Source organism: Plectrocnemia conspersa, unplaced genomic scaffold (assembly GCF_051122295.1).
Source record: "Plectrocnemia conspersa isolate PC_06_02 unplaced genomic scaffold, ASM5112229v1 ptg000011l, whole genome shotgun sequence".
Taxonomy (NCBI): domain Eukaryota; kingdom Metazoa; phylum Arthropoda; class Insecta; order Trichoptera; family Polycentropodidae; genus Plectrocnemia; species Plectrocnemia conspersa.
Genome location: NW_028277175.1, coordinates 11,679,753 through 11,693,320, shown reverse-complemented (window position 1 = coordinate 11,693,320; position 13,568 = coordinate 11,679,753). Strand labels below are relative to the sequence as shown.

Sequence of the window (13,568 nt, the reverse complement as noted above, 5' to 3'; positions counted from 1 at the left end):
AAACCTACTTTGATCTAAATTTGTATTGATTTATTATTAAATCAATTTCAGACGGTCTTGTGGATTGCGAGGATCCCGAGTGCTGTTCTAACTACCAATGCAGCAGTAGTCAATTGTGCGTTTCGGCTCCGACTCCGATAGAGATCTTACTTCGTAAACAACCACCCGCGATTACAGCTTCGTTCTTCGAAAGAATGAAGTTCCTGATCGACGAAGACAGTCTTCAGAACTACGCCCGTCAAGAGTCCTTCAACGAAAGGTGAGTGACGATCATCGTCTATTGCCGATCTGAAACAATGTATCTTAAAAAAAACCTGTGCGATTCTAAACTAACCGATCAGAAACAGGTTATTTGATATTATTTTATTTACGGATATCTGTTTTAAACGCATTGTTGTGCCCCAGTCTTCAATCCTGATGTTTTCCATTTTAACTATGTGTGCAGGTTTGATAATGTCTGTCGTTATTTTTCTGTTTACGTGTGAATACATTAACTGACATATTATGTGGATAACTCTTACAAACTTCACTATCGTTCTTTTTTGTAAAAATGTCCAGACGTGAGTGTGTGCGTGTGTATGTACATTTGTTGGACTCTTCAACAAACATAATGATAATACTAAGCTACTGGCACATAGCATGATTTTACTGTGATCATCATCTATTACTTTTATTACGCTTATACATATATTTACAACAACAAAAATATTTCTGAGCTAAATATTCAAGTACTATACATTATAGAAACTTTTGAATATATAAAAGAAAATCTTCTGGCCATTCTATTGCTGAATCTTATGGTGAACAAAATTTAACATTTTATTTCTTTCACAATTTACGCTGCTCAGTGTGTTTTGGAATCAATTCAACGCAAGGTAAGAAACACAGCGGAATATAATTGCAATAGTAGAAATTTGTATAAATATATTTTTATTTATTGAACACATTTTATTATTAAGTTTTATTCTCGTGTGTTGCATGGATGTTTGTGTGTACATCATTCTTTATTCATTAAAATCCTTGTTTTACGTGTCCTGTGAATTTTTATTTTGCTTCTTTGTGAAATGTATATATAATATATCAATATTGATACAATGAAAATAAAAAATAAAAAAAATTATAAACCGTGAAATGGATAATTGGGTTTTAGAACTTGTACTGATATAATTTAATCTAATTATCTATTTCACAAATTGATGCTGTAAAATAACTACACGTACATATTTAAGAATTTCACATGAATCACAATAGTCTGAACAAATAGCTTGATATTTCCTTGACTGAAAATAAATTAAATTGTCCAACTCGCAATAGAAATAAGGTGAACTTTATGTAAAATTATATAGTCACTGTTTTTCTTATAAATTATTGCGAGTTTGACATACTTTAAAAATAATTATAAAGTCGAAAATGAAGAAAGTGGAATGGTGATTTAATAATATACAGAACAGAATTACATAATATTATTGGTATATAAGTAAAAAAGAAACAATGTCTATTTTATTATGTCTCACAAAAGCTGTATTCCAAATCTTAACTCTATATATCGTATATACTTAGGCTTACCATAATTATGAAACTCTAAACCGGGACTACTAAAAAAAAAATAAAGTCATCTTGTAAATTTTATAAAACCGCGACATATGGTTAGCCTATATATTATATATGTTTATATGTATACCCAAATGCATTTTTGTAGAACAATTTTGATACATAAATAAGATGTTTTTAGATAATATTTTAGGTAGATTCCGATAGGAATACTACTTGTCTCATTTTAAAAAAAATATTAATGTAAATTCTTTAAATATAACCAAAACTACACAGTCGAAATATTTATCTATATATACATATATAATATATTAGATTTTTTTTAAATAAATCATTTATAATTAAGTTTTTAGCTCAAGATTATAATTATGTATTCATAAAGTAGAAAGAAATATTAAAAAAATATTTAATTTTGTACTATAATTTTGCTGAGATTAAATTTAAAAACAATTTTTTCCAAAAAAATTAAATGATATGAAAATTATACATTGATTAGAAATTTTCTATTAATTTATTTACTAGCATGTGTAAATTTTTCGTTTTCAACGATCATATTAAATAAAAAAATATACAGTAATGCACAGTGGCGTAGCTAGGGTATGTGTCGCCTGGGGCGATCCTTAAAATTGCCGCCGCCTCCCCCATTCATTTTTTTGCAGGGTCATAAAATCAGCATTTCTTCAAATAATTAATTGTTAAACTCTTGCTATTCGTGGATATAGTATATATATTTTAGTGCATTCAGGGTTAAGTACCACATTAGACGATTCCATCGCGATAATGCCGCCCCCAAGCAAGTGCCGCCCGGGGCGGCCCGCTCCCCTCGCCATTAGTAACGCATATAAATAAACTATAAAAATATAAACATTATTAAAAAACTAAAATCCAAAATGGGTTCTAGATTTTATATTAACAAAAAATAATTACAAAATCTAGAGCCAAAAACCCAGTTTTAAATTATTTTTATATGTACCATATAACAAAATCTATCATATACATCATGAAAATTCATTTAAAAATATTTTTGATGGTTTTGAAGTATTTTGTAGAAAAAGCGAAAAAAATTTAAAAACGGTAATTTGAAGATGTCTGAAAAATGAGATTATTGAAAAAAGCTAATGATTGGAAATGAACTTATTTTTTACATAATAATTGCTTATCTTATATACAAAAATATCAAGAAAAGAGAAAATTGCCGTAGTGTATTAAACACTACACATATTCAAGTGAGACAATTTGCTAAAATAGATATTGTTTCTACATGCCTAAATAAATGTTTTTCTAGCCCTAGATATACTCATAAAATTCTAAGTTTGTTATTTGAGTTTATCAGGACTGTCAAAAAATATTATATAAATGCTACCCAATGACAACTCGTGAAGGGATGCTCTATAACTATATTCTCAACAAAATTTAATTATTTATCTAGAGAAACAGCTTCTATAACACATTTTATATTACAAAAGAATATAACTATGCAACACTCCATCACGAACTTCCAATAATACTGCACTATACAACCTAAATAATTTTTATTTGAAGGAAAGTAATGTAAAACTGCAATTTATTTAAGTCACTATTATATAAATAATATATTCACAATCGATAAAATTCCACATTACAATATCAAGTATTAATTAAAACTTTGCTTTTTATACATGTGAAAAAAAACAGTAGTTAATAGTATGAAATAAAGTTTAAAAACGACAATCAAGCATCAGTAGTTATGATTTAAATTTGAAGTAGATTTGATGAAAATAGATTAAGATCAATTTCACAATTCTTATTGACTAAATTGTTTTATTTAGCCGTTCTGGTGTTGTGAGAGGTCGCGTTGTAACGTCAATGGGCTCTGGACTAGTCGGAGTTAGAGTGAGCACAACAAAGCAACTAGAAGGTTTCACTCTGACTAGAGAAAACGGTTGGTTTGAGTTGCTAGTCAACGGTGGAGGAGCGGTCACATTACAATTTGGAAGATCGCCATTTAAACACATGTCACACGTTGTATACGTACCTTGGAATGAGGTTATTATTAATTTAATATTATAGATTATTTAAGTCATATGATGCTAATAAAATATGCTTCGTTTCAGGTTGTTATCATCGATAAGATAATTATGACTTTAAATGACGAAAAAACTATCACTGGACCTCCTCAAGCTTGTCTAGCACATGATTACGATATTATGAAGCCAGTTGTTTTAGCGACGTGGAAGCATGGATTCCAAGGAGGGTGTCCAGATAAGAGTGCAATATTAGCCGAATCGCAAGTGGTTCAAGAGAGTTTACAAATACCCGGAACTGGACTCAATCTCGTCTATCATAGCTCCAGGGCCGTAGGATATCTATCGACGATACAACTTCAACTCACCCCGGAAACGATACCCCCCACTTTAACATTAATCCATCTGAGAATCACTATAGAAGGAATTCTTTTCGAGAAAGTCTTTGAGGCTGATCCGGTGATTAAATTCACTTACGCATGGAACAGATTCAATGTTTACAGGCAAAGAATATACGGAGTGACGACTGCAATGGTTAAAGTTGGTTATCAATACACTGATTGTAAAGATATCATTTGGAACTATCAAACGACGAAGTTAAGCGGACATGATATGAGCATTTCAGAAGTTGGGGGTTGGAATTTGGACATTCATCACAGATATAACTTCCATGAAGGTATGTTTTTGCTTACTTATTTAATTCAAAGCCTTAAAATACATAAATATATTATTTATAATCATTTATAGGCATTCTTCAAAAAGGCGATGGTTCAAACATATATTTAAAACATAAACCGAGAGTTATTTTGACTACAATGGGCGATGGACATCAACGACCTTTAGAATGCACTGGAACATGTGAAGGAATTGCGTCCAAAGAACGACTCTTAGCTCCCGTTGCATTAGCGGCAGCTCCAGATGGCTCAATATTTGTTGGCGATTTTAATCTTGTTCGAAGAATTCTCACTGACGGTACTGTGAAAACAGTCGTTCGATTAAAGTATGTATTTTATACCTGTATGCATTAATACTATATATAATATACTAATAACATTTTAATTTTACAGTGCTACAAGAGTATCGTATCGCTATCACATGGCTTTAAGTCCGTTAGATGATACTTTAGTCATATCTGATCCGGAATCTCATCAAATCATAGCTGTGAGGAATATCAATGATTATTCAGATCCTGAACATAATTGGGAAGCAGTCGTCGGTTCTGGCGAGAGATGTCTTCCAGGCGACGAAGCTCATTGCGGAGACGGAGCATTAGCTAGAGATGCTAAATTGGCTTATCCTAAAGGAATGGCAATATCAATGGATAATATTTTATACTTTGCCGATGGAACTAATATACGAATGGTCGATAGAGACGGAATCGTTACGACTGTGATTGGTAATCACATGCACAAGTCGCACTGGAAGCCGATTCCTTGCGAAGGCACACTTAACGTTGAAGAAGTACATTTGAGATGGCCAACTGAATTAGCTATCAATCCATTAGATAACACTTTACATATTATCGACGATCATATGATCTTGCAATTGACTCCAGATGGACGAGTTCGAGTTGTAGCTGGTAGGCCATTACATTGTCCGAGTCCTTCCTCTGGTTTTGATTCTGAATTAGCTACTCATGCGACGTTAATAATGCCGCAGAGCATTGCTTTCGGACCAGCTGGTGATTTGTTTGTAGCTGAGAGCGATTCTCAACGAATCAATCGAGTCAGGGTGATTGGAACTGACGGAAAGATTGCATTATACGCCGGGGCTGAATCTAAATGCAACTGTTTGGAACGAGGATGCGATTGCTTCGAAGCTGATCACTATTTGGCTTCTAGTGCTAAATTTAATACAATATCGGCAGTCGTTGTAAGTCCAGATGGAGTTGTTCACATTGGAGATCAAGCTAATTATAGAATAAGATCAGTCATGGCTAGTATACCAGATGCTAGTAGCACAAGAGAGTATGAGATATTCTCACCGGAAACACAAGAGATTTACGTATTTAATAGATTCGGACAACACATTGCCACAAAGAACATATTAACAGGAGAGACGATCTATCTATTCACTTACAACGTCAACACAAGCAACGGTAAATTAAGTACTGTTACAGACGCCGCTGGAAATAAAGTATTCTTACTCAGAGATTATTCAAGCCAAGTCAATTCTATTGAAAATACCAAAGGGCAGAAATGCAGACTCAGAATGTCAAGGATGAAAATGTTGCACGAATTGAGCACACCGGATAACTATAACGTCACTTTTGATTATCACGGAACTACTGGACTTTTAAAGACTAAATTAGATTCAACCGGACGCAGTTATGTGTATAATTATGATGAATTCGGTAGGTTGACTTCGGCAGTGACACCGACTGGCAAAATCATCAGTTTAACATTCGATCTGAGTATTAAAGGTGCTACTGTTCAAGTCTCGCAAAATTATCGTAAGCCCGTATCGATGTTGATCAAAGGATCTTCTGTTATAACAAAGACTGGAGAATCAGAGCATAGAACTATCGTTTCGACTGATGGAAGCATATCTACTACAATGCCGTGGGGTCACACCATTTCTACTGATACGGTATCATATACCATCCTTGCTGAAATCAATCCATTATTGGGCGAAAGTTATCCTGTTCCAGCCAAACAAAGAACTGAGATCGGCGGGGATTTGGCTAACAGATTCGAATGGCGTTATTTCTTAAGAAAGCTACAATCTGGCAAGACTAAAAATGATAAAACAGTGGCTCAAATCGGTAGAAAATTGAGAGTCAACGGTGAGAATCTTATTAGTTTGGAATACGACAGAGATACTGCCACCGTTGCCGTATTCATGGACGATAGAAGCGAATTATTGAACGTTACATATGATAGAACAGCACGACCGATCAAATGGGGTCCTAGAAATGGAATATTCGCCGGAGTTGAACTCGAATATGATAGATTCAGTAGATTGACTAGCTGGAGATGGGGAGATTTGAGCGAAACTTACGGATTTGATAGAGCCGGTCGATTGTTTGAAATCAAATATGGCGACGGTTCTTCGATGATTTATGCATTCAAAGATATGTTCAGCAGCTTGCCTTTGAAAGTTACAACTCCAAGGGGTAGCGATTATTTGCTGCAATACGACGACGCTGGAGCACTACAGTCACTAACTACTCCAAGAGGTCACATTCATGCCTTTTCTTTGCAAACGTCTTTAGGATTCTTCAAATATCAATACTTTTCACCAATGAACCGACATCCTTACGAAATTCTTTATAATGACGATGGACAAATTTTGGCTAAAGTATATCCGCATCAATCCGGAAAAGTAGCTTATGTTTATGATAGCTCAGGAAAATTGGAAACGTCTTTAGCTGGAGTGTCTTCTATAAAATACACGTATATTGAATCATCACAATTAGTGAAGAGTATTGAAGTGATTGAGCCAAGCTATGAGCTGAAAGAAGACTTTAAATATCACGCCGGAATCTTGAAAGACGAAAAGCTTAAATTTAATACTAAGAGTGGTTTGAATAATGGTCATTATAAATATCAATATGACGGTAATGCTAGATTGTCTACTATTGAAGTCAACATTAATGGTAAAGAAATGCCACCGCAGCGTTTGAAGTACAATCAAAATTTGGGAATGTTAGAAGGTATCAGCGATTTGAGAATATATAGAAATTCGTTTAATAGATCGTTAATGCAAGATACGAGCAAACAATTCTTCACAATAACCGATTACGACGATCATGGTCGAATCAAAACCATATTGATCAATATCAAATCTTATGATGTGTTCCGTTTAGAATTGGAGTACGATTTGAGGAATAGAATTAAAACGCAGAAGCTTCAAGTTGGAAGAACACAAACGATAGATCGTGTTACTTACAATAACGATGGACATGTGATGGAAGTTGTAGGAAGTAGCGATTGGAAGTATGTTTATGATGAAAATGGCAACGTTATTGGTATCATTCAACAAGGTGAAAAAGTATCTTTGGGATATGATAGCGGAGATAGAGTTGTTCAATATGGCGATGTAGAATTCAATAGTTATGACGGACGTGGATTTGTAGTGAGGAGAGGTGAACAGAAATATAGATACAACTCTAGAGGTCAATTGATTCATGCGTTTGAAAGAGACAAGTTCCAATCTTGGTATTTCTATGACGATAAAGGCAGATTAGTGTCTTGGAAAGACGATAAAGAAAATATAACGCAATACTTTTATTCAAATCCGACGACTCCGAACTCTCCAACGCACGTACATTATCCTAAAACAGGAAAAACGTTTAGATTCTTATACGATCAAAGAAATGTTGTTATCAGCGTTGAAACGAGCGAACAACGGTTTTACATCGCTTGCGATCATAATGGTTCTCCAATGGCATTATTCGATACAAACGGAAACATAATAAAGAATATAAAACGATCTCCATTCGGTAAAATTGTTTCCGATTCAAATCCAGATTTCTATCTACCGATAGATTTCCACGGCGGCATATTTGATCCTCATACTAAATTAGTACATATCAATAAGAGGCTGTACGATCCTTCAGTCGGTCAATGGATGACGCCTTCGTGGGAACATCTCGCTACTAAACTCAGTACGCCGACTGACATATTCATATATCGCTTCCAAAATAACGATCCAATCAATAAGCAGCAGAACTTTACGTATATGACTGATTTGGCTAGCTGGCTTCAGCTTTATGGATACGATCTTGACAAGGTCATAGGTTCTAAATATACGGCAAATATGATTTATCAACCGATGGCTACGGTGACTTCGCCACAACTCGCACCAGATTTCAGAGTTATATCTGGATTACAATGCATCAATGATAAGGTTTGTATATATCTAATGATATATATTTTTTTTTAATTATTAAATATGTCAAAAGAAAACAAAATATTAATCAATCATATATTCTCCATCTGAATATATTACTTCTTGCCATCAAAAACGGATTAGGGACAAAAAATGAAGAACGTTACGTTAACATATTCTACAATACATTGTATGGATAAACTGTGGCATAGTGGCAATACTGCGGTCGCGGGGGCAGTAGTCAGCGGGACGCGGTGCGGGTGCGACGCAACCACAAGCTATCCGGGCAGTATGGCGGGAATGCGCATTTGTGACGTGGTGCGACCGTTCAACGGCGAGGGCGACGTTGTGGCCTGGTTCGCCAAGCTGGAGCGAGTGACGAAGCTCCGAGGTGACGAAAACGTGGCGGCCATCGTGCCATTGTTTCTGGAGGGACGCGCTAGCACCATCGTCGACGCGCTCAGTGAGACAGCGCAGAACGACGTGGGCGCCATTAAAGCGGCGCTGTTCAAGGTGTTCGCTCCTGACGGCAGAAAGGCCTACACCATGCTGATGAAGCGGAAATGGGATGGCGAACACCCAGAAGTGTTTATGGAGGAGATGCGGAAGCTCGCGACGGTCGCAGGCCTCAACAGCGATGCTTTTTTGTCGCGCCATTTTGTTCACTGTTTACCAGCTGAAGTGGCGACCGCTGTTGGGACGCGCGACGCGAGCGGAACGGCAACCCCGTCGGAGTTGGTCGAGTTCGCGAGGCCACTCCTGGAGCAGTACGTGGAGCGGCAACCCAGCATGGAGGGCGCTAGTGTCGGGGCGGCGGGAGCCGCTGTCAGCGGCGCGAGACGAGCGACGAACGACGGCGCGGGGAGAGGGGGCAGCAAGAAGTGCTTCCGATGCGGTGGCCCACATCTGCAACGAGACTGCAAGACGAGGGTGGAATGCTGGTCGTGCGGTGGGTCGGGCCATTTTCAACGCGATTGCCCGGCGGGAAAAGAGGTCGGGAGGTCCAGTGCGCCGGTGGGTCTCCCAAAGTGAACGTCGCGGCGTTACCGATTGTCCCTGCGACGATCGACGGACGGGCCTCCCGTGCGCTCGTCGATTCGGGATGCGCTCAAACAATAGTGTCGTGCCGGTCGGCAGGAGTAAAAAAGACAAGTGCAGTGACAGTAATAACAGTTGACGGCTCGAGAGTGCGATGCACAGGGACAAAGACAGTGAATCTGACGATCGATGGTCAATCGACGACTGTCGAGTGTCTCGCGATGGAAAATCTGCTGCCCGGCGTGGACATAGTGTGCGGAATGGACGTTATTCGGCAGTTCGGGGGGGTGCAGATTTGCGGTGACAGTGTGCGATTTTTCGGCAAATCGTCGTCTGCGCCGGTCGCGAGGCGCTGGCGAGTGCGAGTCGGTGAGAGACAGATTGAAGCGGCCGCAGCTGCGAGTTTGCCCCCTGCGACAATCAAAGATCGCGATTTTAGCGCAGCGTTCGATGGCGAGTCATGGACGGCGACCTGGAACTGGAAAGACGGTCCTCCGGCGATGCTAAGGAACAACGTCTCTCACTACAGCAGCGTCGAACGAGAGGAACTTCGTGAGAAGTTCACTGCTGAAATGCAGAAGTGGATTGGCGAGGGATGGCTGCAACCATGGAGGGCGGAACAAAGAGGGATTTTGCCGCTGATGGCTGTAGCTCAGCCGAATAAACAAAAAGTTAGGCCGGTACTTGATTATCGCGAACTCAACAAGTTCGTGGAGTGCAACTCGGGGATGGAAGCGCCTGCGTGCGACGAAACTGTGCGCAAGTGGAGGCGAATGAGAGGACCGCTTAAATTGATCGACTTGAAGGCGGCTTATCTACAAGTCAAAGTGGACGAGAGCCTGTGGCGCCACCAGCTGGTATGTTTCGAAGGAAAAACATACTGCCTTACGAGACTCGGCTTTGGACTTAGTAGCGCTCCGAAAATAATGAGTCGAATCGTGGAGTACGTACTATCGCAGGACGCGGAGGTTCGACGAGGGACCGATAATTATATCGACGATATAATTGTGGACGAGAGCATCGTAAAAGCGAGTCGAGTAGAAGCACTCTTGAAGAGATTCGGACTAAAGTCAAAGCCGACGGAGAACCTGGACGGCGGACGAGTGCTGGGATTGGAGGTGAGACGGGACGCAGACGGAGACCTTCGTTTTAGGCGGGGAAACGCCATTCCGACGCTTGAGAGAGGAAATAAAATTACGAGGCGAGTGCTATTCTCCATCTGCGGAAAGTTGGTGGGCCATTATCCGATAGGCAATTGGTTAAGAGTGGCCTGCAGCTTCGTAAAGCGTGCATGCGAAGGCACGTCGTGGGAAGACCTCATCGGTAAACGAGCAGAGAAGGTTATGCGAGAGATCCTGGCCAGAGTGGATGCAGAAGATCCAGTGCGAGGGAAGTGGAACGTTTCGCAAACGGAGCATGGAAGAGTTTGGTGTGACGCGAGCTCGATTGCATACGGTGTGGCGCTCGAAATCGACGGAGAGGTGGTGGAGGACGCAGCTTGGCTTCGGAAACTCACGGATGTCGGACACATCAATGTAGCAGAGCTAGATGCCGTCCTCAAAGGAGTAAACTTGGCCGTCAAATGGGGCATTCGGAAGCTAACAATATTGACAGACTCGGCGACGGTCGTTAGTTGGCTGAACTCCGCGTGTGAGTCGGGACCGAAGGCGAAAGTGTCCGGCGCCGCAGAGATGCTCGTCAGGAGACGACTGGGCGTCCTACGCGAACTGTTTGATGAGTACGGTATGGTCGTAAAAATCACGTTCGTACCTTCTCATAAAAACCGAGCGGACGCCCTAACCAGAGTCAAGAAGTCCTGGGTGGACCAGGTCAGAAGAGCTGAACCAGTCTGCGTCGCCACCATAAAAGAACTGCATGACATGCACCATTTTGGAGTGGAGCGGAGTCTCCACCTCGCGCGTATGGTTGCGCCCAGCGCCACCCGGGGTGAGATCGAGCAGTGCGTACGCCAGTGTCAAACCTGTCAGCTGATCGACCCGCACCCGACGAAGCACGACGAAGGCGCGCTCGGAGTCGAAGAAAACTGGATCAGGCTAGCGATTGACGTTACACACCATCAAGGGTGCCAATATCTCACAGTTGTGGATTGTGGCCCAAGTAGATTTGGACTGTGGAGAAAGTTGCGCTCCGAAACTGCGCTCGAAATCGCGACAAACCTGGAACAAATATTCTCCGAAAGGGGGCCGCCTCAAGAACTTTTAATGGACAACGGAACGGCGTTTCGATCCGAACGAGTAGCCGAGCTGTGTCAGCAATGGAATGTTCGGAGAAGATTCCGAGCAGCATACAGGCCTCAGGGAAACGGAATTGTGGAACGCCACCACCGAACAATCAAGAGAACAGCTGCGAGAAGTGACGTGTCACCGACCCGGGCAGTGTTCTGGTATAATCTTGCACCGAAGGATGGAAAAGACGCCGCCTCTGCACCGGCAAGAATGGTGCATGAATACATATGGAGACACCCGGCGGTAGCGGTTGAGGAACCACCGACGGAGCAGGCGAGATTTGAGGTCAACGAGATGGTACTAGTCAAGCCAGCTCAACCGTCGTGCACGAAGACGTGGGCCAAGGGACGAGTAACAGGCGTGATATCATCAACCAATGTTATCGTAGACGGAATCCCACGGCACGTCTTAGACCTGAGAAGAGCCCCGGAGGAAGAGCATGGCACCAGATTGGTCGAAGGTGCGCTATTGCAGGCATACGGTCCTTCGCCGCATCGAATCCCAGCAGAGGAGGCCCCAACCGACCAAGAAGCCGTTCGCAGACCAGCACGACAGCGACGACGGCCTCGCTATCTCGAGGAATATGTATGATGAGGGCATCAGGAGGGCGTGTGGCATAGTGGCAATACTGCGGTCGCGGGGGCAGTAGTCAGCGGGACGCGGTGCGGGTGCGACGCAACCACATAAACTAATCAATGAATACTACAAAACTTATTTTTTTCTAAGAGATAGATTATTGTTTTATAAGACAATATCATGTTTCTACATTTTTTTGCTTTCTTAATGAATAATTATACCCATCAAAAAATAAATAAAGAACACATGGAAGTAGTTAAATTGCATTTTTTAATATCGAAATAAAATTTATTGTTAATTTATCTGCAATATTTATGAACTGTTTTAAAATAATTATTGTTGTATTTTATAAAAACAGGCTGTTTAAAATCCTGTTTTTAATATAACTATCTCTATTCTATATTTGTTTCTATCTAAACTCATATTTTTAATAAAAATATAATTTTAATGTATATTACATTTTTACAGATCAATGATAAATTCTCCGATTTGAGTTTCGTTCCTGTGCCACTATTGAAAATGGAGCCGAAAACACGAAATCTGCTACCGAGAGTAGCATACAGGAAAGCTGTGTTCGGAGAAGGTCTTCTTATCTCTCGACTCGACGGTCGAGCTCTAGTCAGCATCGTAGAAGGTGTAAATAGTGTCGTGCAAGACGTAGTGACGTCAGTTTTCAACAATTCGTTCTTCTTAGACTTACACTTTAGTATACACGATCAAGACGTATTCTACTTTGTAAAAGATAATCCTCTCAAAGTAAGAGACGATATGGAAGAGTTAAGGAGATTGGGAGGAATGTTTAATGTCTCTCAGCATGAAGGAGGAGAGCAAGGGGTCGAGGTTCGACTACACGGTGCAGAAGCAGCCGTAGTGTTGAAGTATGGCGTTGATCCGATGCAAGAAAGGACGAGGTTAATAAAGCACGCACATAAGCGAGCCGTTGAAAGAGCATGGGAGCACGAGAAGGCTCTGGTTGCCGCCGGTTGGGAAGGCCGAGCGTCATGGACTGAAGAAGAAAAAGAAGAGCTGATCGCTCACGGTGTTGTAGACGGATGGACCGCCCAAGACATACATTCTACAGCACAGTTCCCACAGCTGGCCGACGATCCAGGAAACGTGGCGTTCGTCCGAGACGGCAGACGGAAAAGGAGAAAGAGCGCCCGCACGCACCGTCGTCGATCCTGATCACCTAGCCCTATATAAAAAATTCAATAAAGCCTTTTTATAATAAATCATCAAGTCCACAAAAATACTTCATGAACGTTTAAAAATATATTTTCTCATTTATAAAAATATAAAAAAATACTTTTAGCACTCACCA

At 40.5% G+C, this 13,568-nt stretch overlaps 1 protein-coding gene across 14 annotated transcripts in view; it reads left to right on the top strand.

Annotated features, from left to right (window-relative positions):
- Window positions 1-13,497, top strand: part of Ten-m (teneurin transmembrane protein Ten-m) — a 460,112-nt gene extending 446,615 nt beyond the window's left edge. For 13 of the 14 annotated variants that reach the window (XM_088198139.1, XM_088198143.1, XM_088198149.1 and 10 more), the window contains 7 exons: window positions 52-259; window positions 849-875; window positions 3,360-3,576; window positions 3,645-4,230; window positions 4,302-4,554; window positions 4,622-8,405; window positions 12,716-13,497. In XM_088198139.1, coding sequence (XP_088054265.1) covers window positions 52-259; window positions 849-875; window positions 3,360-3,576; window positions 3,645-4,230; window positions 4,302-4,554; window positions 4,622-8,405; window positions 12,716-13,432 — 5,792 coding nt within the window. In that variant the 3' untranslated portion in view covers window positions 13,433-13,497. The remainder of the gene's footprint in view (window positions 1-51; window positions 260-848; window positions 876-3,359; window positions 3,577-3,644; window positions 4,231-4,301; window positions 4,555-4,621; window positions 8,406-12,715) is intronic. The other variant, XM_088198142.1, reaches the window with a different exon arrangement.
- The last annotated feature ends 71 nt before the right edge of the window (window positions 13,498-13,568 follow it).